Source organism: Ictalurus furcatus, chromosome 20, assembly GCF_023375685.1.
Source record: "Ictalurus furcatus strain D&B chromosome 20, Billie_1.0, whole genome shotgun sequence".
NCBI classification, from domain to species: Eukaryota; Metazoa; Chordata; class Actinopteri; order Siluriformes; family Ictaluridae; genus Ictalurus; species Ictalurus furcatus.
This window is the reverse complement of record NC_071274.1, coordinates 4,912,411-4,939,726: the sequence shown is the minus strand read 5'-3', so window position 1 is coordinate 4,939,726 and position 27,316 is coordinate 4,912,411. Positions and strand designations below refer to the sequence as shown.

The 27,316-nt window shown below is 38.5% G+C and overlaps 1 protein-coding gene across 3 annotated transcripts; it reads left to right on the top strand.

Annotated features, from left to right (window-relative positions):
- Positions 1–7: 7 nt before the first annotated feature.
- Positions 8–26,621, top strand: smc4 (structural maintenance of chromosomes 4). 3 transcript variants are annotated; one of them, XM_053652038.1, is made up of 24 exons: positions 8–223; positions 1,856–1,995; positions 2,668–2,846; positions 3,659–3,850; positions 4,873–5,049; positions 6,443–6,607; positions 9,445–9,572; positions 10,596–10,736; positions 13,296–13,446; positions 15,322–15,486; positions 16,288–16,521; positions 16,704–16,889; positions 17,002–17,163; positions 18,477–18,702; positions 18,829–18,908; positions 19,015–19,167; positions 19,365–19,491; positions 19,754–19,943; positions 20,933–21,077; positions 23,154–23,327; positions 23,454–23,636; positions 24,174–24,406; positions 24,830–25,013; positions 25,545–26,621. In XM_053652038.1, the coding sequence occupies exons 2-24, from the start codon at positions 1,869–1,871 to the stop codon at positions 25,707–25,709; spliced, it is 3,867 nt and encodes a 1,288-aa protein (XP_053508013.1). In that variant the 5' UTR covers positions 8–223; positions 1,856–1,868; the 3' UTR covers positions 25,710–26,621. The 3 variants fall into 3 exon arrangements, with proteins under 3 accessions (XP_053508013.1, XP_053508012.1, XP_053508014.1); XM_053652037.1 differs by having other exon boundaries at positions 9–223; positions 1,763–1,995; XM_053652039.1 differs by lacking the exon at positions 8–223 and adding an exon at positions 1,065–1,645 and having other exon boundaries at positions 1,763–1,995.
- Positions 26,622–27,316: the final 695 nt, after the last annotated feature.

The window sequence follows — 27,316 nt, the reverse complement described above, 5'->3', positions numbered from 1 at the left end:
GAGTGAGGATCCCATGATGCTTTGCGGCAGATTGTAACGAATTTAGGCGCCATTTTCAAGTTGGGATTTTTTCCCCCTCTGTGCAGTCAGAGAAACTAACACGGCACCATTTTCGCTTTTTTTTATAAAAAAAAAATAATAAAGCTGCACGACTTTCATTTGTGTGGATTACCAAAGGGAAATATCACCATAGAAGTCCAAAATATCCGACGGAAAATTAAAGGTGAGCGTTTATATAATAATAATAAAATTATTATTATTTAACGTTAGCTCGAGTGATAAACGTTATCCAGAGCATTAAATCTGTTTAGCTGCAACACACACACACACAGACTGAGGAGATGTGTTAAAGTAGTGTTAGATATTTAGCTCTCTGATAATGAGCGGGTTTTGTATGAAATTTGTGGTATAACCGTAAAATAAATAGCGGTTTCCTGTTATATATACATATAAATGATGTGGCTGTAAATAGCGGTAGATTTTTAGTCAAGTCGTCTGGTTAAGCTGTTAATCATGACTTTTTTTTCCTCTCTTCTAAACGCAAACCATATCCAAGTAGCCATATTTGCCAAGGTTTTGTTTGTTATTTAACAAACTTATGTTCGGTTAATGTTATCTACACAAAAAAAATCCCCAATAATATGTCCTTCGTTTCAGTGTTACTGTTTCTAAATATTTTTCGTGTGCAAACGAAAAGCTGAAAGAAAAAAAAAATCGGGGGGGTTGGGGGTGGAAATACTCAAACCCTAGCTAGGTAGGGAGACTAGCATACTGTATAACTCTCAGAAAGCTAGCCAAGCTACAGCACACTTCTGCGCGTGAGGTATTAGCTAGCGAAGAAGCGACCGTTACACTTTTAAAATGTCGCCAAAAAGTTGTTTTCTCTCTCTCTCTCTCTCTCACACACACACACGGACTCACACACAATACCTCCATGTTTCCCTATTTTCTGACTAGCATTCACGGGTGAGCTTGGAGTACGCAGGTTGTCACCTACACGTACAGCTAGTAGTATCAGACGCATATATATAATATTATTTCCTTACTGGTTTTAAAAATGTCTTCTTAACGAATTTACAGGCAGTGTGAGGTGGGAAGTATTGCTAGGTAATGTACATGGCGTGTTTGGCAGCGTCCATTGGTGCGCCTTGCCTGGAGTTGACAGAGAAACGTCACCAAGTGTGTTTTCGTCGTTGTGGCAGCTCGCGCTTTGTCTGAGCACTGAAGTGTGTGTGTGTGTAGTTGGCCATCATGCAACACAAAACCATATTTTGCGGGGTGGGGTGGAGAATTCGCTACTTTTTGAATTAGACTTGGCTCGTGCCCGCTTTGATTACTTTTGTCAGACCAAATTATAAGGAAGTTGTCTCGCGCGCGTGTTTTTGTGTATTTATTATTTTTAGCATTATTATTGCGCCTGTTTTTTTTTTTTTAATGGTTAATAGCACAGAACTTTTTTTAAAAAAAAAAACTTATCGTGAAGGAGAACTTGCGGTATTTTTTTTTTCTTTTTCTTTCTATTTTTTTTTTATACATGAACGTAGGTTCTTGGTGCACTGACAACAAACAAAGAAGCAAAGTTTGCTGTGTGTTCTGGTGTGCAAGAAAATAATCAAAGAGTCGATGCATCGTTAAACACGTCCCAGTACGTATAAGGATGCTTTTGTTGTCGGAGTACACTTTTTTTTTTCCTTTTCTTTTTTTTTTTTTTACTCCCTTATTATTATTGTTTTTAAACTTTTTTTTTTTTATTCCGATAAAGGATAGATGAGCACCGGCTACATCTCGGATCGACTCTGATTATCGGATCTATTCCTCCTGACTGATTGTCAGTAATAATTCCCCCCCCCTTCAGATATATACCTAGCATGCCCTCGAAAACGAGTAAAAGCTGTTCGGTTGCGAAGCCCTGGGGGAAAGGGTCGCAGGATGACTCGGAAATAAAGCCTCATGCAGAAGTGCACGCGGATGAACAGGACGCGCCGCAGACTAATGGTAAGAAACAAAGAGGTATTTATTTATTTACTTACGTATTATAAGCAGAACAACTTGTTTCGCTACATGTTGAACTTTTGTGAAATTGGTGATCGTGTGTCAGTACTCGGGGGGCTCCGAGCTTCATCTGTGAGTGATGTGTCGTTATTGTTGCTCAGTCGCTGGTTCATTTAAGTGAGAAAACAGGCAGCGTTTCATTAGTTAAAGAAGGTGAAAGTTACTGCGTTTCAAACTGCGTTTGTCTGAAAGAAGTCCATAGTGATGAGCGACCAGCCCTCAAACAATATAATAATCTAACTTTATTTATGTTTTTTAATATTTCACAAAGAGTGGTGACACCTACTTTTTCATGAAGCCCTGGTGTTAATGTGCATGATTATATACGTTAATCAGAAAACGCTGTCCTTTTTAAAATATGTATATATATTTTTTATTAAATATATACGTTTTTTATTGTTTGTTTTCTAACATGTTAAAGCACCGATTAACTCTTAGCATTTAACTTCCCAAATCCTTTTTTTTTTTTGCTCCACTTGTTTGTTTTTGTTTTGTTTGTGCTTCCCCTCCCCCAACTCACTCTTCTACATACGAAATTGAATGTTTTTGAATGGTGCGGAGTAAAAGTTGCCCCTTCTTCCCCACACACCCGCCCCTCCCCCCTCCCCGGTGCAGATGCCGCTGGTGAGGCGGTGGATAACCGGAGCCTGGAGGAGATTCTCGGTAGCATCCCTCCACCTCCACCCCCCGCGATGACCAACGAACCGGGTGCTCCTCGCCTCATGATCACGCACATCGTCAATCGGAACTTCAAATCGTACTGTGGGGAGCAGATCCTGGGGCCTTTCCATAAGGTATAATGACCAAAGATTTACACCACTGACTCTTCTGGTGAACTAAATGTTTCCAGGTATCTGTGTTTTTTTTTTGTTTTTTTTTCCTGTTTTTTTTTTTTCTTTTTTTTGTTATTAAAATGTAATAAGTGTGTCTCATGAAGTAAAACACTCAGTAATCATTCTGTCTAGTCTTATGATCAGTTTCCTCAGTAGTGTATTTTTCTCACTTCATATCTCACCCTCCATTTTGGTTTGTCCTTAATATTCGCTCTACAGTACTCATGATGTTGAAGCTTGAATGTGAGATTTTTACACCTCTAGTTCTCACAGTGTGACTCAGAGACCCCCAGGACTCGTGAAGCATAGCCAACAGATCTGCTCATTTATTTATTTACTTATACTGTATTTAGTTTTGAGGAATCACAACCCAGCATTACCAATGGATTTAGATTTATTATTGAGTTCTTCTAATTATTAACCCATTTGACTGGACAAATGAAATGAAAGAGTTTAATCCAATCCTAACAAATAATCAAGCCGTCCTATAAATAATGTCAGTGGAAAGTTCAGGGATTAAATAAAAGCTCTACACTGGCTCCAGTAAATAGACAGAATAGTATTAAAATTAAAATAAGTTTAAAATAATTAGCCTAATTTTCATGAAATACTTGAGTACTGAAAGGTGGAATTTATTTTAAAACTTAAGGGCTCCCTGGCTCAGAAGACATTAGGCATCCTCAGACATCAAGGTTTTATTATAATTTTTTATAATTTATCTTTTTTTAAAAGCAGAACATGTTTTCAATCCCTTACCTTTTCTCACTTTCCAGCGCTTTTCCTGCATCATCGGTCCAAACGGGAGCGGGAAATCCAACGTGATCGACTCGATGCTCTTTGTATTTGGATACAGAGCGCAAAAAATCAGGTCCAAAAAGCTGTCTGTGCTTATTCACAGCTCTGACGAGCACAAGGACATCCAGAGCTGCACTGTAGAGGTGCACTTTCAGAAAATTGTCGACAAGGTAAAAAAAAAACAACAACAATCAAAAAAATATGTATAATATACATGTGCACACAATAGTAAAATATTGCTTATTTTATTTAGATAACAGTATGGTGTGTGTTTTTTTTTTGTTTTGTTTTGTTTTGTTTTGTTTTTTTTTTTTTTTTGTTTTGTATTTTTAAATTATTTTTATTTTAATTATTAGAACCTCTCCATCTATGGTGTATTTTTAAATAGAAGAGCCCCAGCTGAATCAGCTGATAAGTATGGGTGTAGACGAAAATCAGTTAAATGTAGTGCATTCTTTATTTGTTTGTTTATTGTGAATTTAGTGACTTGTATGCGCAGTCATGTCGCTCATTAATATACTTTTTTGTGTGTGAATTAAAAAAAAAATTAGTTTGTTTTGAAGAACCTGTCTGAATTTTGTTGAGTTTGGGTAAATTTATTTCTTATCAGATCTAGTGGCCTTTTAAAAAGGAACAGGAAAAATTATTTGATAGAAAAGAGCAATACAATACGAGAAGAAAAATACATGTTTAAATATTTAATCCTGTATTTAAATATTAATCTTCTTTTTTTTTTTATCCATTGTTAAAAAATGGATTGTTTTATCTATTTATCTAATCTATTGTTTTGATGGTGCAGTTTATTTATTTACTTTATACATAAGAGGCCTTTATGCTCATTGCTACTGTGACGGTCAAACTACAGTGAGCTCCACACTTCCCCATGGATTATTTGCTCATAAGGATCTGGAGGGTTCTCAACCCCCCTTAATTTTTTTCCCCCTTTTTTTTAAATTTATTTATTTATTTTTTTTCTTTATTAAAATAATGTCAGTTATTTTTCACACACACAAGATTTTCTTTTTTTTTTAATGCAAACGAGCAGTCACGCTGAGTGTGTGTCAGACAGGAGATCTGGTGCCAGCGTTTATGTAGTTTACTATGTTTAAAGCAGCTGGACCAATAACTTGGGCTGTTTGCTGTGTGTGCTGAAGAGCTGTGCTGCTGTTTCTGTGCCCCTCCCCCATTTCAGGAAGGAGATGACTACGATGTCATCCCCGACAGCAAGTTTTACGTTTCAAGAACCGCCGGTAAAGATAATTCCTCCTCCTACCACATCAATGGCAAAAAGGCGACCTTCAAAGACGTTGGAACTTTGCTCCGTAGCCATGGCATTGACCTTGACCACAACCGATTTCTCATTCTCCAGGTAATAATTCTGTTCTCTAAACCATATTTCAGTTTTTCTTTATACATAAGTTGTGCTTAACCCATTCCATTATTATTTTATCTCCTTTTGCTGCTGACCTTTCCTGCCCTCTTTTTATATAAGGGCAACTTTTAAAATTTTAAAACATTTATGTTAATAAATATTTAGTTAAGCAGGACGGCAGCCGACGTGACACCCGACCTTAGACTGCTATAGCAGCGCATCATGGTTTTCAACATTGCCAAAAAGGTGCAAACCATAATTTGCTGCTTTAGAGTTTTAAGGGGATTGCAAAACTGGAGCCGCTGAGCTATTCAATTAAAGTCAGAGGTCAACAGTTCTGCGTTATGCCTTCCCCACTTTAGCAGCACGTAAATATTGGTGTGTGAGAAAATACAGCCTAACCCCAATATTACTTGTGCTGCTTCAGTGAGGCAGGGTCATGCACACTCATTCAGGTTTATTTTATTTATTATTTATTTTTTGCCTCTCTGAGCTGTATTTGAATATTGGCCATGATATTTTTAAAAAAAATACATTTCATTTGTTCCATGTGTCTGAATTTCTTTCAACATAAGTTTTTTCATTAGTTTATTTTGGAAATTTTTGTTGAGCAAAGAAGTATTGCTTTTTGTTGAGCTTGTACTAAGTATGCTGTTATTGTGAGTTTAATGGTCTACTCCAGGTCAGAGGTTTGTATGATTCTGGATAATTATTTTTGCATTAATGTGTTCCTGCATCAACGTTAAATAATGATGGATTAATTGCATTGATTTGGGTGAGGAAAATCCTGTGGCTGATTTTGTTCTGTACATCATATATTTCCTATGCACATACATCATTGTAATAATTTGTGTGTTCATCTGCCGAATTATTTTTTTCTTTATCTTTATTTGATCTGTTTTTGCTCCTGCTACACTGAAATACATTCACACCTGTTTCTTTGTAAGGTTAGTTTCTCTTCATATTGAGCATTAGTTTAGAGAAATGTCCTACGCTTTTAAATTCTTTGCTGCAAGAAATCATTTTAGTCCAGGATTTGCCTTAATGTGTTTTTTATTTTATTTTTTTAGTCTTGTCACGCATGGTTTGGCATATTTAAAATTGCAGTGGTTTGAATTTGTGACTTTGCCAATGAAGTAAAGTGGGTTTTTTTTTTTTTCTTCGTTTTTTTAATGCACTTGAATCAGCAGTTTGAATGTATTTTCTACATTATTAAGCCTTAAACAACAAGCATTGTATATTTCAGCAGCTTCTTGTTATGCCAGTTCTTAAATATTTAGCCCGGTTTTTTTGTTTTGTTCACTTGTACATGTTTAAGACAGACAGAGAGTAAGCTGAACTAGTCTAAGATGTGTGTGTGCGTGTGTGTGCGACTGCTTATTTTCTTCAGGGAGAAGTGGAGCAGATTGCGATGATGAAGCCCAAAGGCCAGACGGAGCATGACGAAGGCATGCTGGAATACCTGGAGGACATCATTGGCTCCTGCCGACTCAAAGAGCCCATCAACACGCTCTGCAGACGAGTGGAGCTACTGAATGAGCAGAGGGGGGAAAAGGTGAGAGGAAACACCTGCTTGAACCTCTTAAGTCATTCATTCTTACACTGTTTGTGTTCAGTCTTACAGAAAGTCATGTGGGGAATATTTTGGAAGGGTTGAACAATTCTAGTTTGGTCTGTGTTCATAGTTTTTGTTAGCCAGGTGGTAGAAAAGGAGACGATGCTGTTATTACATTAAGACAGACAAGTTTTACACATTAACTTGGGTAAATATGGCAAAATGTAGACTGCAGTATGTTCTCTACATTAGCGTGACAATCACTAAAATTAATTTATGAATTGTATACGTCTAATAAGTGGGTGTTGAATATCTGCATAGTGCTGGGTTCTCCGAGGTCTCTGGCTGAAGATATTTACACATTGAACACGGTATCTTGCTGTGCTTTGCTTATTTTGGGAACAAAATTTTTTTTATTATTATTTTTTTATTGTGTGCAATTTCACTGCCATGTTTTACTGATGTTTCTGATAAAGTTCTCTGGTCACGGACATCTTGTTTCTCACTACAAGCCTCTTTCTGAAAGATTGAGCATGATGAAATGAAAAGCAGGGCATAGGCACTTGTTGCTATGTGTCATACTCTAGGGCTTCTTTACGTTTAATAGTTCCATTAGCAATCGTTTTCAGTGAGCCCCTCTTCTGAGCTGATCTTGTGCCTATGAAGATCAGATCTCAGTTAGGTGTAATAAATAAGTAAAATAAAATTTAAAAAATACCTGAAGCCTTCAGGATACAAAGTGTCTGAGTGCAGTGGTGTTTGATGTGAATTTTTTTTATTATTATTATTATTATTTATTCTTTAATTATTGTAATATTTAAGTGTATCCACATTAAAAATTCAGACTTAAAATTGTTTAGCTTTTGTTACTTGGCTGACTTTACCATAGAATTTAAAAGCAATGATGAAAAGTAATTTCATACAATTATTATTTTTTAAATCTCATAAATATACAAAAATAAACATTTTTGGGTAAGCTGTGCAAAGCATTTATGTTGATAAATCATTTGGCGCACAAGACAAATCGCACGAGGGGAAAAATGTGACCAGGATTCATGCCAAGAAAACAACTAATTCTGTTCAACTGTGAGTGGCTTTAAAATGAAGATTAAAGCCTAATCTAAATGCTGTAGTGCTGGATGACCTATAGCGAGTTATAGTTGGCCCTACGTAGAAAATTGAAAACACAAAAACAGTAACTGATAAACTGTGCACAATAACTGGATCTCTGAAGGAATTGCCTAAAGGTTGTTACAAGGGTTTTAGGTATGTCCCTGTATTATTCCAAATGACCACAGGGAAAATATTGGGAAATCATATGGGGTGTAATGTAACTAACATCCAGCTTGTGTGATCTGACTGTGTCCACTGTTGACTTTTTTCAAATTTAAGACACATGTACTTCTGTACTATCTAAAAGTGTATATGGGGGGGGGTGCTTAAGGTGCAGTGTGCATCACTTCCTTTTAGATCTGCACAGTTGATCATCAATTGGAAATAATTATAATTCCAATAATAACTGCTGTGAACTTTCAAACTGTGTGGGTGATGTCATTAAAGTAATAAACCATAACAAGAATATAACTTGAGGAGGAATCCGCACTGAAAAGCGAGGTACATCAGTAATTTGGCAACACTTTGAAAACGTTCTCAGGTACAACCTGTTGAGGGGTAGTGGAATATGTAACCTCTAAGAGTAGTTTTAGTGAGCATAGTTTTTAATCTCACACGAGTTAAGATTTTATTTTTGCCCCGTTACAGCTAAAAAATTATTTTTCTGTCGCTGACCTCTGTAGAGTGTGTAAGACCATTGTGTTCGACCCTATGTCCAGAGGATTTTTAGTGAAAAGGAAGCCATTTAGGATTCTGTCCAGCGGCATGTTCAGGGAATTGAATTATTTTTATTAAATTTTTTAAATGTGTGTTTAAGATGTATGGAGAAGTAATATTTGCAGTAATGGTGGGTGGTAGAAATGGGGGGAAAAAATGTATATTTATACATTGGAAAATTGTTCAGAGACCATTTGGCTGTTTGTATTTCTTGTGCTGTTTTAATTTGCACATTGCACAATAGGAATTTGATTCGCTTTAATGCGAGACAATTGATGTTATCGTTTATTGTAGAATATAACTGAAAATTAGCTACAGTCATTTTTAGCTAAAGGTATGCACATCCAGTCTGACTGTAAAACAACAATTGTCTTACTCTGTTGCAAAATATCCACAAACAACAACAAAAATATCCACAATAGCCTGCAACCATAGCTAGACATAAACCATCATTTTGCACTTTAGATTTCTATTTAACTGTAAATAAATAAATAAATAAAACATTATGGCAGACATCCTGTCACTGTGTGTGAATGTCTCCTTGTGAGGCATTCTATATTTGGTCTTAACCTGGAGTTATTTGTATTTTGAAAAGGATCGATGCCTTTTGTGACCTTAGACTAAAGATGTATCACATGTACCATGATTGCATGATGTGCGCATGTTCTCCTCCACCTTCCTCCACCAGGTACTCTGGTTTCCTCCCAAAGACAATTTAAACTGGCATTTCCAAATTGTCCTAATGTGTGTTGTGCTCTGTGACGTGTTATAAAGGTGGGTGCCCCGAGTTCCTTGGGCTCTAGGCTCCCTCGGTATGGAAGATGGATGGATGACCCCCAATTGATGATTATACTAATAAGGAATCCAGGTTTAAAAACTCATCAGTCAAACCTAATCAAATGGTTGGATAACTAAAATCAATATTCGATCATTCTGACCCAGCCTTAGTATGGTCTAATTAAATGTAAAGGGGCCTGTCTAAGTCACATTTGCTTCTGTGTTTTCAGTTGAATCGTGTGAAGTTGGTAGAGAAGGAGAAGAACGCCCTGGAGGGTGAAAAGAACAAAGCGGTGGAATTTCTCACCCTGGAAAACGACATGTTTAAGAAGAGAAGCCAACTCTGCCAGTTCTATGTGTAAGGCCCACATGCACTCTCAATAATTTAAGATCTGATGGAAAAGTTATAAGACAAAAAAAAGGGAAGAGCTAAAGCTTTCATTTGGTGCTAGGTTTCCTTGGAAATGTCTCCTGAGCCCTAAAATTCGAATGTTGTTAATTTACTGCATCCTGCTGCTGAACAAGTTAAAAACTGAAATCCATCAGCAAGTCTGATGGTCATAAATTCTAAGGGATTATGGCATGTGCTGTGTTCAGAGATTACACTTCTCTTAATGGGGCAGAAACTGGAAATTGCAGTATGTTGAGTATTTATTTGTTAGGGGTTATGTGAAAGTTGAGTAAAAACATTAATGGGTGGTGACAGCATTCAAATCTGCGTTTTAATAAAATTAATGTTAAAATATTTTAATAATTATGGAGCGACAAGCCTAAGAGAACGGCTAATACAATCAGTTATTTTAGGTGATCGTGATGCATGAAACTTTTGAATTGTGGGACATTTAACGAATAATGAACATTAATTAATCTGAGGCTAAGCTTGAAGAGCAACTCATTTCATGGGAATAAAACCACAATTCTAAAGTACATTGTGTCTTTGATCATTTCTGACGTTAAATGAAAGTAAGTTACAGTTATTAAATTTTATTTATTTATTTATTTGCTGCTTGTTGTTGTGTTTTTTTAAAAAAAATTTTATAAAGTACAAGGCGTGCAGCATCCGGTGAGCCAGATGTTATTTGAACACAGCGTGACAACAGCCAAAAAAAAAAAAAAAGGCCACTTGAGTTGCTCTTTATAAACTTCATATGCTATACAAACTCTAGTCTTTTGACCTTTCTAGCCACTCTTTCCCATGGCTTTGGAGTGTTTAGTATTCATTAAGACCTGTTTAAATAATTGAATTTTATTTCTGTTAATGAAAATGGTAATGGATCGTATCTAACTGTGATAATGGCTCTTTCATTGGCCTACAAGTTCGTGAATGTGAACTGAGGATGGTCTTTTTTTTTTTTTTTTTTTTTTTTTTTTTGTAAATTAGACATGATTTGCAGCAGCGTGTTGCCGAAAAGGAAGCAGACAAACAAGAGATCCAGGAGGACACCAAGGGACTGACTGAAAAAAGCAACCAGCTTGCAGAGGAAATGAAGGGGAAGAATGAAGCCCTGAAGGATGTCGAGAAGTAAGATCTCAAAGGGCCTGACTCATTTGACCTCTGGGTCCCCCCCCCCCCCCCCCCCCCGTTGTGTTTGAGATGCAACATGGAGTCTTACACAATCGCTGCAGTATTTAGTTGGTATATCAGTTAGTTCCTGGTGTTGGCCCTATGTATTGTTTCTTTTGTATAGAGGGTATGCATTGACGTCACTGTCCCGCTGGAACACGCCTCCTCGGCCGGACAGAGTGTCAAAACATCCAGTAAAATGGCTTGTTTTAATAGGGGAAGCTGCGAAGACACTAGTATAACTAACAATTATCAGCTTATATTAAAGGCAGTTGGACTCAGTGACCCTTAAAAGTTGCCCAAGAACCTGTGGTCCATGGACATTGGCATGTGGCCAGAAATCGGTTTTCCCGACATTTTATACGTATCTGATTTCGAGGCCGGGGAAATACACTAAGCATAGCCTGAAGGCATACAAAAGCCTTGACGCTTGGTCCCAATTCAAGGCAGGATTTGTTGGAGAAATTAAAGTGATAAGAACATAAACATTCTGGTTGTATGTGGACAGGTATGTACACATACAGTATCTCACAAAAGTGAGTACACCCCTCACATTTTTGTAAATATTTGATTATATATTTTAATGTGACAACACTGAAGAAATGACACTTTAGTACAATGTAAAGTAGTGAGTGTACAGCTTGTGTAACAGTGTAAATTTGCTGTCCCCTCAAAATAACTCAACACACAGCCATTAATGTCTAAACCGCTGACAAGAAAAGCGAGTACACCCCTAAGTGAAAATGTCCAAATTGGGCCCAATTAGCCATTTTCCCTCCCCGGTGTCATGTGACTTGTTAGTGCTACAAGGTCTCAGGTGTGAATGGGGAGCAGGTGTGTTAAATTTGGTGTCATTGCTCTCACACTCCCTCATACTGGTCACTGGAAGTTCAACATGGCACCTCATGGCAAAGAACTCTCTGAGGATCTGGAAAAAAAAGAATTGTTGCTCTACATAAAGATGGCCTAGGCTATAAGAAGATTGCCAAGACCCTGACACTGAGCTGCAAGAAAGCCTGCAAACAGTTTGCTGAAGACAAGCAGACTAAGGACATGGATTACTGGAACCATGTCCTTTGGTCTGATGAGACCAAGATAAACTTCTTTGGTTCAGATGGTGTCAAGCGTGTTTGGCGGCAACCAGGTGAGGAGTACAAAGACAAGTGTGTCTTGCCTACAGTCAAGCATGGTGGTGGAAGGGTCATGGTCTGGGGCTGCATGAGTGCTCCCGGCACTGGGAAGCTACAGCTCATTGAGGGAACCATGAATGCCAACATGTACTGTGACGGACTGAAGCAGAGCATGATCCGCTCCCTTCGGAGACTGGGCCACAGGGCAGTATTCTAGCATGATAACAACCCAGACACACCTCCAAGATGACCACTGCCTTGCTAAAGCAGCTGAGGGTGAAGGTGATGGACTGGCCAAGCATGTCTCCAGACCTAAACAGTATTGAGCATCTGTGGGGCATCCTCAAACAGAAGGTGGAGGAGCACAAGGACTCCAAAATCCACCAGCTCCGTGATGTCGTCATGGAGGAGTGGAAGAGGACTCCAGTGGAAACCTGTGAAGCTCTGGTGAACTCCATGCCCAAGAGGGTTAATAATGGTGGCCACACAAAATATTGACACTTTGGGCCCAATTTGGACATTTTCACTTAGGGGTGTACTCACTTTTGTTGGCAGCGGTTTAGACATTAATGGCTGTGTATTGAGTTATTTTGAGGGGACAGCAAATTTACACTGTTATACAAGCTGTACATGCACTACTTTACATTGTAGCAAAGTGTCATTTCTTCAGTGTTGGCACATGAAAAGATATAATCAAATATTTACAAAAATGTGAGGGGTGTACTCACTTTTGAGATACTGTATATACTTTCATTTTATAGAATTTTATCTAGTAAACCATGAGCTAGCTAGTCCTAGTTTGTTTGTAGCTAACGCTGCTTTCACTTACTAACGTTAGCCTATATAATTTGTGAAGGTAAAACACAGTCAGAGAACGAATGAGGCCCCATTATTCGTCAATGGAAATAGGCAGCGTTTAAAAAGAAACATTTAGCAAATTATTCATCACTATACAACATGAATGCCACAAGAACTTACACTGCTCGACTTAGTGAAAAAGGACTGTATGCTTTTTTGCACACTCTGTAAAAGATGGCTCTGAATTCTTGTTGAATATAATAGCACAGTCAATCGCACATTAGCTTTTTCCATTTTAGATGCGTTATTTTCTGTGTTTTCTGAGAATTCACGCTGTACGCTAATGCTGCCGCCTAGTCTTTTTGCCACTCAGTGGCCGTGGCGAGTTCCGGCTACTGTGATGTCACGTGCATACCCTCTATTCTCACAACTAAAAGTAATGCAGTTTAACTGCCTGTCCTGTACACTCGCTTCATTACTCTACTCTCTGCTTTCACTGAAATGGTAACATTTCAAACATGAATGCCATGAAACACAGCTCAAAGCTCAAGTTTCTCAGCTTTAGTCAAGGATTGTGTTGTCTCTCTAGGAAAATGGGCAAGCTGACCAAGTTCATTGAGAGCCAGAAGGAGAAGTTCACCCAATTGGACCTTCAGGACGTGGAGGTGCGTGAGAAGCTCAAGCACACCAAGAACAAGACCAAGAAACTCCACAAACAGCTGCAAAAGGACAAGGAAAAGGTGTGTGTAATAATTGAGCAATGCCTGTTCACAAAATATAAATGAGCATCAAGTATTTTATGAAAAGAAATTTGATTTTAGGAGAAGGGGGCCTGGTGGGTTAGTGGTTAGCATGTTTGCCTCGCACCTCTGGGGTCGGGGGTTCGAATCCCACCTCGACCCTACATGCATGGAGTTTGCATATTCTCCCCATGCTTCAGGGGTTTCCTCTGGGTACTCTAGTTTCTTCCCCCAGACCAAAGACATGTGTCAGGGTTTTTGTAGGATAAATTTGACAGGTAAAATTGCCTGGGTTGAAAATGTACCCCAACTACAGCTTTGTCTCATATGGCCTACTTTGCGGACTATTTGTACATGTAGTGCATCCATACTGGAAAACATCCTGAGGGGTAATGCGCTATTAATAGTACCCATGTTCTAAAAACCCCTAACAAATGAATTTTTTATTTTTATTTATTTATTTATTTATTTATTTATTTATTTGTTTGTTTATTTGTTTGCACTTACACTACTGGTCAAAGGTTTGGAGACCCTTTACTGAAATGTTTCGCATGATCTTAAAAACCTTTTGATGATTAAATTTGGTGTATGATTAAATGTTTGAAATCGGTGTTGTAGATAAAAAATATAGAAAACTAACATTTTATTGACTCTGCGAAATATTCCGAAAAGCAGCCAATAAGTGTCCAGCGTAGGAGGGAACTCCTTTAATACTGTTTAAAAAGCATCTCGGGGAAATTCCTCAAGAAATCGGTCGAGAAACTGCCAAGAATACATTTCTGGAAATTCTAGGCAAAGAGGGGGGTCTACTTTGAAGATGCTAAAATATTCAATTATTTTCATTTATTTTGGATTTTGTTTTTATTACAACATAATTCCCATAGTTCCACTTGTTATTCCAGAGTTTTGATTACTTTATTATTCTAAAATGGGGGGGAGGGGATAAAAATAAAGAATGAGTGTGTCTAAACTTTTGACCGGTAGTGTAAGTCTGAATTGTGGCATGGAAGATGCAGGGCCACCAGAGGGGTATTGCAGTTTATATTTTGCTGAAAAGCTAACAGAGCGAGAGTGCCACTTCGTAGGAGATGCAAACGGGCAAAAAAAAATTTGCAACCAGCTTTCTGGGTTTTAAAATGGCTCCTTTTAGTTCCTGTTCTGGCTGTTCTCCTTCCATTTAGTGCCAAAAATTTGAGCATGTTAAGCCTGGTAGCAACTTTCTTTCTGCAATATTCACATTGTAGATATGAGATGAGATGTCTGACTACTTGCAGTGGGATTATTTCTCCTGAGATTGGTCTTATAGCATGTATAAACTGTATTTTATTATAATCGCTGTTGGTCCGTAATGTCCGATTTATAATATTTTTTTGTGGACAAACCGAAACCACCGTGTGTTGTAGTAAGTTTGAGAAGATGTGACAGTTTTACTACTGTTTTGCATTATCTTTGTCGATTCCCTCCCCTCCTGCGTGGGCTTTTGTTAAACCAAAACAATCCATTGGTCATAAATAGGAGTGAGATTTTCGGGGGTCACGGAGGCAGGGCAGTTTAGCTCCCTAGGGTGCCGTGTTCTGCGAGATGCCTGTGAAGTATGAGTTTATGTAACAATTGCAGCCGAGTTTTCCCTCTTAAGGGCTGTGCTCTGTAACAGTTTGGAGGATTGTTTTATTTATTTTTCTTCCCCTTGATTTAATGTCTCCCACATTTCAATAGATATTACAGGGGAACTGTGAATACGTACTTAATTCTGTTCTGTAAACAAATGAAGAAACATAATGCTTTACTACACAGCTTTTTAGAGGAATATTGGGGTCAGTCAATCTATGTTGATGCTTAATCAATCTTTAACATTCTCTTTCTTTCTCTTGTCAGCTGGAGGAAGTGAAAAATGTTCCTGCCAGCAGTGAAAAGATCATCACAGAGGCTTCTGCCCAGAAAGAAGTGCTGGAGAAAGATAAGGTTATGGTGGAAGCAGCTCTAGCCCAGGTGATGGAGCACCTGAAGGAGGAGACCAGTGGCCTGCAACAGGAAAAGGAGGTTTGCTACACTTCCATCATATTAATTAATCTACATGCTTTGGAGAATGTTACTGTGTTAATTGGTCTCTGAGTTAGGGCAAAAAGAATTTTGGATAAATGTGTGTGTGTGTGTGTGTGTGTGTATACACTACCGGTCAAAAGTTTAGAAACGCTTTATTTTATTTTAAATTATTTATTTATTTTTATTTTTTTTACATATGTTCAAATAACTAATAATAGTCATCAAAACTCTGGAATAACACAAATGGAAGTATGGTAATTGTTAATTATGATGATAAAGCCAAAATAAATTAAAATAATTTAATATTTTAGCATCTTCAAAGTAGACCCCCTTTTTGCCTAGCATTTCCAGAAATGTATTCTTGGCATTTTCTCAACCGATTTCTTGAGTAATTTCCCTGAGATACTTTTTAAACAGTATTAAAGTATTCACACCTACGCTCCACACTTATTGGCTGCTTTTCGGAATATTTTGCTTGGAGTCATCTGTTTTTTGTTTTTTGGGGTTTTTTTGTTTTTTTTAAAAAAAATTTTGGTAAATAAAATGTTAGTTTTCTAATGAAAGAAAGAAACATGTTGGCACAATTTTTAAAAAAAAAAAACGATTTCAAACATTCAATCATACACCTTCAGATCAAAATGTTTTTAAGATCATGAGAAACATTTCAGTAAAGCATCTACAAACTTTTGACTGGTAGTGTGCGTGTATATGTAAATAACAGATTAGCTATTAAATACATTATACGGATGCACACACACTGTTTTGTTTTCAAGTAAAAACTTTGCCTCTTCTCTTCAGCAAAAAGAGAAGGAGCTTCTGGAGCTAAGTAAAGCTGTGAACGAGACCCGCTCGCATATGGATGTAGCTCAGTCAGAGCTGGACATCTATCTGAGTCAGCACAACACAGCCGTTTCACAGCTCAACCAGGCTAAGGAGGCCCTACAGGGAACTGCTGACACACTCCGAGACCGAAGAGCTGCCATCAAAGAGCTGAAGGTCAAAGTGCCCAAATGTGAGCAGGAGCTTAAAAAGGTGTGTGCGCACAACAGGGGTTTATAGTTGTGTTCCAGAATTATTTGAAAAGCTAATTGCTGATGTTTGACTGGGATGCAATGGGGATACTATGATTAGCAAAACTTGCTTATGGGAATCTTTATAGTTGTCATATAGCAGCTTTTTTTTTTAGCGTATAATCCAATATTGTGTGTGCACAGGATGAGGGGGAGCTGAAGCAGATTTCTGAGCAGGATGGACAGGCCCAGGCTGCGGTCAGGGACATGAGGCAGAAGGTCGAAGAAGCCAAGTCTTCTCTGTCCTCCACCCGGAGCCGAGGCAAAGTGCTCGACGCGCTCATGCAGCAGAAACGCAGCGGAAAGATCTCCGGCATCCTGGGACGTCTGGTGAGATACATAACCTGACAAAGTTCATTTTTTTCCTCCTCCCATTTTGAGCATTTTTAAACGTTGACCTTTTAAGCATAACGAATGGGCTTTTCGTGCCGTTTCACTCCAGGGTGATCTGGGAGCCATTGATGAGAAGTACGACATCGCCATCTCATCAAGCTGTGGCGCACTCGACAACATTGTGGTGGACACCATCGACACAGCTCAAAAATGCGTCACCTTTCTTAAGGCCCAGAATGTTGGAGTGGCAACCTTCATCGGTCTAGACAAGGTATTAATAACTTTGTACAAGTGTTACTCGTGTAACATGTGTAGTGCAGCTGGTGGAATTTGAACGTGAGCTCTATAGTTGTGGCATTGAGGCGTGTCACACCACTGTGAAGTGCATAATAATAGTGTATATACTATTTGAGTTTTGCAGAAGGGGGGTTTATTTCTTTCTCTGGCTGTTAAACTTAGCCTGAAATCTGATTGTTCCGGTGTTCTGACATTTCATCCTACCCCTCAGATTGTCCTGCCAGGGCTTACTGCACATGCGCACATCAATATTGCATAATTTTTGTCATGCTGAACAACACGCCCATAATTTTTTTACTACTTGCGAGTGAACTTGTAATCTGATTGGGTATTTTGCACTGTCAAATCGTCCTACCATTGCCTATTAAGCGTCTTCCGCAAAGTTACACTGAATTATTTCATGTAGTCACAAACGCAAAGCAGAAACCCGCAGTAGGATTTTTCGATGTGGTTGGATGGATCAATAGATATAGCTATAATTTTGCACTACGATACAAAAATCTGACAAGGTAGGACAAATCGACAGAACACCGGCTGCTCGAGCATTGTCCACTTGTGGATGTTAATAAATAAATAAATAAATAAATAAATAAATTTTGCTCAATCAACCTCAACAAACTGGCATCTGTCTGGTTTTTCACTGAACTTTTTGGTAGGGTAAATTAGAACTAGGCAAAACTACTTGCCCACATTGCTTGTCTTCGAACATCTAACCTCTCTTAATGTAAACTTGTCTTTATGTAAATATACAATACCGGTCAAAAGTCTGGGGACACTTTACTGAATTTTTCTCATGATCTTAAATCTTTTGATTTGAAGGTGTATGATCAAATGTTTGAAATCGGTGTCATAGACAAAAAAAAATATACTTGTGAGGACATTAATTTTTTTCGTTAGAAAACTAATTTTATTTACAAAAAAGTTTTTGTATTTTTGTTTTGTTTTTTTAAATGGATGACTCTGAGCGAAATATTCAGAAAATCAGCCAGTAAGTGTCCAGCGTAGGTGTGAACTCCTTTAATACTGTTTAAAAAGCATCTCAGGGCGATTCCTCGGTTGAGAAAATGCCAAGAATACATTTCTGGAAATTCTAGGCAAAAAGGGTGTCTACTTTGAAGATGCTAAAGTATTAAATTACTTTGATTTAATAATTTTTTTTTTATTATTTGATAATTCCCATAGTTCCAGTTGTGTTATTCCAGAGTTGTGATGACTTTATTCTAAAATGGGGGGGATGTATATACTGATCCGTACTAATTTGAGTAAACGAATTAATTATTTTCGTAGATGAAGGTCTGGGAGAGAAACATGGGCGCCATCTCCACACCAGAGAACATTCCCCGTTTGTTTGATATGGTCAAAGTAAAGGACGATTCCATCCGTCCCGCCTTCTACTTCGCCCTGAGAGACACGCTGGTGGCTAAAAACCTGGATCAGGCGACTCGAGTGGCCTTCCAGAAAGATAAACGCTGGAGAGTGGTCACTCTGCAGGGACAGATCATCGAGCAGGCTGGTAAACTTTTATTTATTTATTTTTATAAAAGTGTTGATATTTAGTATCCTTGTATCAAATATTTTTTTTAAAAAGCAGAGTATTTGGATTTGATTCTCTTGTGCCAATTTGTGCACTCATCCTCAGGTACTATGACTGGAGGAGGAGGACGTGTAATGAGGGGCAGAATGGGCTCCTCTATTGGCACTGAAGTCACACAGGAACAGGTGAGAGCAGGAACCCAATTCCATCTGTTGCACATTTTAGACCACTTTTCTACCACATCCTCGTGTGTGTGTGTGTGTGTGTGTGTGTGTGTGTGTGTTTGTGTAGCTGGACAAAATGGAGAGTTCATTAAAGGAGAAGGTGGCGCAGCTGCAGGGCTGGCAGCAAAGGAAACAGCAGCTTGAGGAGAGCGTGCACAAACAGAGACAGGAGCTCCGAGACATGAAGAACACTTTGGAGAAATACACAGCTAGCATTCAGGTCAGCCAAAATACACACCTCCAAAAAGGCTCACTTGACGGCTTTAAAAGGAAAGAAACGCACACACTCGTGTTATCTTAACATCTCTGCGCATTTTAATCAAAACACCACTCCATGAAGGACAGGACAGCATGGTTTTGTGTTTTTTTCCCACACAAAGCAATGCACTTTTTGTAATTGTGTTTTATTCTCTATAGAGTCTTGAGGAGCAAGAGATTCACCTGAAGTCTCAGATAAAAGAGCTGGAAGCAAATGTTGTTGCTGCTGCCCCAGACAAAGCCAAGCAAAAACAGATGGAGAAAAACCTGGAAGCCTTCAAGAAAAGTAAGATTTGCTGTGTGATTAGTATGTGCTTGTACAGCGAGACCTCGGTTTAATTTAAAAATTTGTATTTTGGTGTAATATCGTACTTGAGTACCACAGCGAAAATGCTGTTTTCTACCCAAGTTTCACTTGTCTAATCGGGTGGTGTTGGAACAGGAGAGATTAGCGTACTCCAGGACAAAAGCTTCTGTGCTTCATGCTGTGCATGATGACTGCAACGTTTCTCCAGTGAAGAGATCAAACCTACTCTCTCTTTTTAAAGATTATGATGCTGCATCCAGCAAAGCAGGAAAGGTCGAAGCTGAGGTGAAACGACTCCACAATCTAATCGTGGACATCAACAGCCACAAGTTGAAGGCCCAACAGGACAAACTGGATAAGATCAACAAAGAGCTAGATGAGTGTTCATCAGCAATCACCAAAGCTCAAGTGGCTATCAAGACAGCAGGACGGTACGTGAACTTTGCCTTTGCTGAAGTTTGTGGAAAAGTCTGACGAATTGTGTTTTCACCGAACAGTGCGTGTCGACTTGGATTACCCATCATCCTCTATGTTGTTGGTAACAGCAGTTTAATGTCACTATATAGCTTTATCTTATGTCTTCCCTGTGATCCAAGTCTGAGATCTAGTTAGTTTTTTTTTATTTATTTGTTTATTTTTTATAGAAAGACTGAGATTTAGCCAAGGAAAGGCAAGTGTGGGGGGTTTTTTTTTTTGTTTTTTTTTCTTCTTCTTTTTTTTTTCTTCTTCCTTCTTTTTTTTTTTTCTTCTCCCCCCTTGTTTCTTTCCTACTACTAGTGCCACCTGATAACTATACCCATGAAAGTAGTAGGAGTTTCTCTGGAGGTTATTTGATGGAAACCAGACACATGTGCTCCGCCAGGAAACGGACAGTCCTGGGTTTGGATTTATTGCCAAGCCATGGCAAGCTCAGTTGTTTGGCGGAGAAGCGCTAAAACGTACACGTTGCTCACTCACTTTAACTGCTCGAGTTTATCTATGCTATGAATGTTTATGGATGGGTTGAGCACTGTAAATTACTAGGCAAATTAGGTCCTTAAATACACTGCCAGGCAAAAGATTTAACACCTGAAGTTGCTTTATTTGTGGTTTAATAACTTATTTCCACCAACAAAACAAAAATATACAGAATAGTAATTAAATAGTGAAAATACGTGTTCTACCAGCAACAGTACATTTTAGGATTTAGGCCACTGTATATAATCAAAAATCATTAATCTTCATTTTCAAACGCTGTGGGGTTTTTTTGGGGGGGTGTTGTACTAGAATACAGGCTAAGAATGGTCAATGTGTGTTCTCTTATAGGAAAACTACCATTTTCATTTACCGTTTCAAGTTTAAGCAACTTGCAGCAAGTAATAATAATAATATAAGTAGTTTTGACTGTTACCTTCAACTAACCCTGTTGTTTTCTTGACAGTAATCTGAAAAAGGCAGAGGAGACAGTTTCACGACTGGAAATTGAGATTGCCGAGAATGAGAAATTAATGGAGGAGCTCACAGAGCAACTGAAGAAACTGGAGGATCAAGCAGGAGAGATCATGAAGTCCTGCCAGGAGGCCGAGGTACCGCATGTTGCTGTGTTAATGTATTAACATGATGCTTTACATTTCTTTTTAAATATTAATTATAGCATTTGAGAGTCTGAATTATGGAGGGAAAATATTTTGCTGTATGTGGCCAGTGATTCTCTGCTTCTGATCTCTAGTGAATAAACGATATATATACATATATACACATACATACACACACCTCGATGCTGTAACTTCTGTGCGTATGCATGAATCCCAAAGCCTACTGCAGAGTCGAAATTTGGTTTTAAAACCAATGAGCGGATTAATTGGCATGTAAGGCTGACACTGTCTTTTCAGAACCAGGAACACATGGGCATCTGGCTGTATTTCACAGATGAAACAAAACATTATGTCGCACAAACCCATCATATAACTGCCCTGCTTACTATATGCATTCACTTCTCGGTTAAAACTAGCCGGACTTTAAAGTGCACCTATTGTGCGTTTTCGAATATTACCTTTCATATGGTGTGTTATAGCAGTTTGTGATTGTAAAACAAACAAACAAAAAAAACCTCTGCAAATTTAAAAAAAATAAATAATAAAATAAAAGTTATTGACTCTGATTCTGAACGACTGACATGAGTCGTTAGTAATTCCAGACTTACTTCCTGTACTAACCTACGTAATTTGGTAACAAAAGACCCGCCTCTGGTCTTCATTGGCTGCGGACGGAGCTGAAACTCGTTACGGTAGTGGATGTTTCCTTTTTGAAACACGGACCGCGGTAGACCAATCACAACAGACTGGGACATCTGACCAATCCGAGCAGAGTATGCTCTCTGAAAGGAGGAGTTTAGAATTATTAAATTATGAGCACATTAAAGTGTTTTTTGACCTTGGATGCATGTAAATCTATTGTATGAGACCTTTAAACCAAAATTAGGCACATTTCAAAACCATAATAGGTGCACTTTAATCTTTAACCCTCTTACCCCGTATGGCCGAAAAACCGGCTTGCCCATCTTTGATCTGTTCCCGTAAGGACGATATACCGGCATTACTCTGCTATGATTCCTTACTTATTTAATTATTATTTTTTGACCCGGAAGGTTGATGACGTCACGACGTGATTTACGTTATTACGCCGGCATTACGATGAAGATCCAAGAGTGAATATTGGTATAATAGTAGAAGTTAACTAAAAATGCCAAAGCGAAAAGCTAATCGTGTTCCAGCTAAAGTTACACCTACAGTGAACACGGGTACATCTAAAACAGTGGGAAAAAAAAGAAAAAACATACACAGTTACACAGGCGAGAGCGAAGATTCTAGATAGTGACAGCAATGAAAGTTCAGGCGATGTTGAAACCGAAACTGATAGAGACGCAATCTCTCCTGATTCAGACCCTGATCCGTCTTCCATCTTCAGCATCAACCAGTGCGACTGACACTGCAGGGGTCTGGAGTCATAACGGGACTATTTCTGTGCATTCGTGAAAACACTACCTGCTGGTCTGATTATCACCAGAAACTTGACTTTTGGCGCTAAAATGCATTTATTTATTTATTATTTACTTGAATTTATTCAAAGGCATTGACCACGCTGATGCTCGTATGGTACTTCTAAATGAGTAGAAGGATTTTAGCGAGCATTTTTTCGTAATTTCTCTAGTTAAGAATTGTGCTCTAAGTTTAGTAAAAACACTGAACTGCTTCATTTTCAAAGTAGTATTACACAAATACATTATTATAAGTTGTTTCAAGGCCTAAAAATGTTAAAATTAAAATGTTGATTTTGGCCCAGGAACTCAGGGTTGGCGTGCTGTTTCTCTGGGGAATATAGGGTTATGGGACATAATACTGTGGGAACTTAGGGGTAAGAGGGTTAAAGGACAGGACACCACAGCTCACAGCCAAAATGATGGCTGACGTTTTGTCAGATGCAAGCAAGATGTGCTACATGTTAGATCTTGCAGAAGAGGATAATGAACATCTGGTTGTGCATTATCCTTAGTCTGTAACTACAAATTTTGTTCAAAATTTTTGGTCAACCAAAACATGTACACCAGAGCCTTTACGCTTCTTATTTGTGCTGACTGTGTGAGTGATCTACCTCACCTGTAGGAGGCTCTGCCTGAGGTGCAGGAACTGCATCGGGGGGTCTTGCAGGAGATCAAGGCCCTTCAGGAACAAGAGCATGCTTTGCAGAAAGAGTCTCTGAATGTTCGGCTGAAAGTGGAGCAAATCGACACGGCCATCGCCGAGTGTCAGAATAAGATCAAACACTGGGAAAAAGAGGTGAGTGCTCTGACTAGACAACTTGGCAGCTTTCTGTTTCTCAAACTATGTAAACGCTTCCCAGGCTTGTGGTTCTGTCTAAATTATTACAGTATTGTTCTTGTTTATTATTTCCTTCCTCCTCAGTCCACAAAGCTTGCTTTGCACTCGATTGATGATAAATCAGCAGAGGAACTGCCAAAGCTGACCACAGAGCAGTTGGTGGCCATTAAAAGCCCAGATGTCATCAAAAATGAGATTGCTCTTTTGGAGGATCGCTGTGCTCAGATGAAGCCCAACCTGGGTGCTATAGCAGAGTTTAAGAAAAAGGTGTGTGGACATTGTTTCGAATATAGCGGCGATTTCTTTTTTTTTTTTTTTTTTTTTCCCCCATCGTCTTCATTATTTCTTTTGCAAACGTGAAGTCGTAAATGCAGAAATTTACCTAAATGGGAGTTTACACTTTGAAATGTATCGTAGTAATAATGATGGTGAAAATGAAAGGAAAAAAGTTATTTAGGGGGAGGTAAGAGATCAAATTCCTGTTTTTGAGAACAACTTTTTAGAGCAAAAAATGTAAGCTGAAAGAGAGTGGCTTTGAGTTAGAAAGAAAATCAAACTAGTGCAGCAGTATGCAGCCTTCAGCAGTTGTTTTGTATAGTTGAGGTCAGCATGCAGTGTTCTTCCGTGCACTTGATAGTCATCATGATGTATTTTAAAGATATGAACATGTTTGGGGCGACAGCAGAGACAGCAATGTAGCAGATTACACACTCGAAGGGTTTTCTGTGTCCCATGCAGTCCAGAAGCAGGGGACACATTTGAGTTTACACATGAAGCATGCTGGGTTTGTGTGTGTATGTGCAGGAGGAGCTTTATTTGCAGAGAGTAGCTGAGCTGGATGAGATTACCACCCAGAGAGACAACTTCAAGAGGAGCTGCGAGGACCTGCGGAAACAGAGACTGAACGAGTTCATGGCTGGCTTTAACATCATTACCAACAAGCTGAAGGAGAACTACCAGATGCTGACACTGGGGGGTGATGCTGAGCTGGAGCTTGTGGACAGCCTGGACCCTTTCTCTGAGGGCATCATGTTTAGGTAGGAACACTAGAGGGATTCAGGAACTTTTAACTTCTTGCATGTTTTACATGCAGTGGAGCAGTAGGTCAGAGTTTAAGGCTTTTCAGCTACTGATTGGAGTGTTAAGAGTTGGGTCAGCTCCTTGAGAGGGACAAAGGGCTCAACTGTATCTAAAAATAAAAAATGTAAGTCGGTTAACGTGTGGCCTCAAGGATCCCCCCATTGAGTGTTTGTCACAAAAATGCTTTGTCTGTATAAACACAGAATCGTGCAGACTTCACAAGTGTTTCACATTAGCATCGTTACTTGACTTGACATAATAATTCAGTATTTCACATGGCCGAACTGGCTGTCGTGCCAAAAGTCAGCATAGTTTATTTTTTAAAAGGAAAAAAGAAAAACGACTAAGCTGTGAGGAAAATTCATTGTCTCCTTTCTCAGTGTGCGTCCTCCAAAGAAGAGCTGGAAGAAAATCTATAACTTGTCTGGAGGAGAGAAGACTCTGAGCTCTTTGGCGTTGGTCTTTGCTCTGCACCACTTTAAGCCCACGCCTCTATACTTCATGGACGAGATAGACGCTGCTCTGGATTTCAAGAACGTGTCCATTGTGGCCTGCTACATATATGTAAGGGGTTTTTTTTGTTGTTGTTGTCTTTCCCATTTTGAGGATTTTAGTGTTCCAGATCTATTAAAGTACCCCAGAACATTTAGTTTTTAAACCTTTTAATGGGACTGTGTAGAATATTTAATTGTTTAATGTTTATTTTAATAATTTCATGTCTATTAAACTACTAGAATTGCATGAATCAAAAATGCAAAGAGACACACGAATTGAAAAAGCCCCCCCTGACCTTTGACCATCTCGGAACGCTAGCCGGCTCGGTCACTGTTGGTCATCTAGCTCACGTTTTGCACGGCTTCACATAAGAGCCATTTCAGCACAAGGGTCATTTTGTATTGTCATAAGTTATAATAGGTTTATATCCTTGTGTTTTGAGTTCAAGCAGATTAAGGCTTGGCTTAACATTTGAAAGCTCAGTGCTTCAAATTTATGGAGTTTCCTCATGCTTGTTTAAAGCATGAGCAATAGCCCGTGCCTTCAAAATGACATTTTTCTATCTGTCTTTTTTTTTTTTTTTTAAATCATTTCTATCAGGAACAAACCAAGAATGCTCAGTTCATCATCATCTCTCTGAGGAACAACATGTTTGAGATGGCTGACCGCCTGATTGGCATCTACAAAACACACAACACCACTAAAAACGTGGGAATCAACCCCAAAACCATCGTCCTCAAAGATATTGAAGTTGCATCAGGATAAAGCAACAAATATATCCTTGGACTTCTTTGTGTCTTTGTTTATAACTCTTTAGTCTTTTTTTTTTTTTTTTTTTTTTTTTTGCACCTTTTCCACATGATGTCTAATATTGTTATTTTCTTCTGTGCCAGTTAAATCAATTATTAAAAATGCTGCTGTTTATACTATTAAACTTTATATATATATATATATATATATATAACATGAATTTAAATGTATACTGTCATTTTGAGTCTGTTGCTTGTACCACACATTTAAACTATGTACAGATAATAATCTGAATCCAAAGTACAACTTAATTTAATTAGTATTCTGATGCGCTGCATGTGTTAACTGGCTTTGTGAAGTATGGCATTGCATAAACTAAATATAGGAATAAGCTCACCTTGATCATGCTCTATTATTCCATAATCTCAATCCGTTTCATGTAGTAAGGCACTGAAATGGAAATCTGGAGCTGAGGCAGGGTTTACAGAAGCCTTTTTTCACCCTTCATTTGTGCGTAGAATGCCACGTTAAACAAACCAGATATACAAGGGTTTTTATTTTTTTTTATATATATATATATATTATAATATAATATAATATAATTTTTTTGCTCTGCTTCATCTAATGTTGCTAATCTGTACACAATTTTGTGCCAGTGCCGCTGGCAGCCAGAATGAGAAACAGGCTAGTTTTATTTATTTATATTTTTGTGTGAATATGTGCAAAGCAGCAGTAAGAAACAGTGAGGCAGAAGCCCAGCGTGGCCACTACCTAATAAGCTGCTCCTCCTTCCCTCTGTTCAAAATTCTCTTACATGAACTCTGTGCAAAGCAAAAGTATTCAAACAGCAATAAATGTGACTAAATCTTTCATGGCCCATGTCCTCTCCCCTTCAGAGTTTTGAGCAGGGTGAATAAATTTTATTAATTTTATTTTTTTTATGCTATGACTAAAGCATAGATGTTGGCAGTAGGGCTGGGCAATATGATAAAGATACAGTGATAAATTATAACCCGAATGCACTTTACTCATACCACAGGTATTGTGGCATCTATTTAAAAAAATAAAAATAAAAACTCTAATTAGATGCAGCTGATGTTGATGGTAAATTTAAGATGAAGTTATTCTAATCTATGATAAAAAGGTGTCAATACATCACAGCTGGCTACATATAGGGCGGTGTAGCTGTAGAGCGGTCAGATTGCCCGTGCTGATCCCTGTCCACCTACAATGGGCACATGAGCATTAGAACTGCACCATGGAGCAATGGAAGAAGGTGGCCTGGTCTGATAATTACATTTCCTTTTACAGCATGCGTAAAGACGGCCGGGTGCTTGTGCATTGCTTACCTGGTGAAGAGATGGCACCAGGATGCACTGTGTCTGGGGAGCTGGTATAGGAAGTGTGATGCTCTGGGCAGTGTTCTGCTGGGAAACCTCTGGTCCTGGCATTTACATGGATGTTACTTTGACATGTACCACCTACCTAAATATTGTTGCAACCCAAGTACACCCCTTCACAGTAGCAGTATTCCCTAACGTCAGTGACCTCTTTCAGCAGGATAATGCGTCCTGCTACACTGCACAAATGGTTCAGGAACGGTTTGAGGAACATGACAAAGA

Coding starts and splice junctions, on each gene's coding strand:
- smc4 (XM_053652038.1), top strand. CDS start 1,869: ATGCCCTCGAAAACGAGTAAAAGCTGTTCGGTTGCGAAGCCCTGGGGG. Junction 6,608..9,444: donor ATGAGCAGAGGGGGGAAAAG/GTGAGAGGAAAC, acceptor CTGTGTTTTCAG/TTGAATCGTGTGAAGTTGGT. Junction 13,447..15,321: donor TGCAAAAGGACAAGGAAAAG/GTGTGTGTAATA, acceptor TTCTCTTGTCAG/CTGGAGGAAGTGAAAAATGT.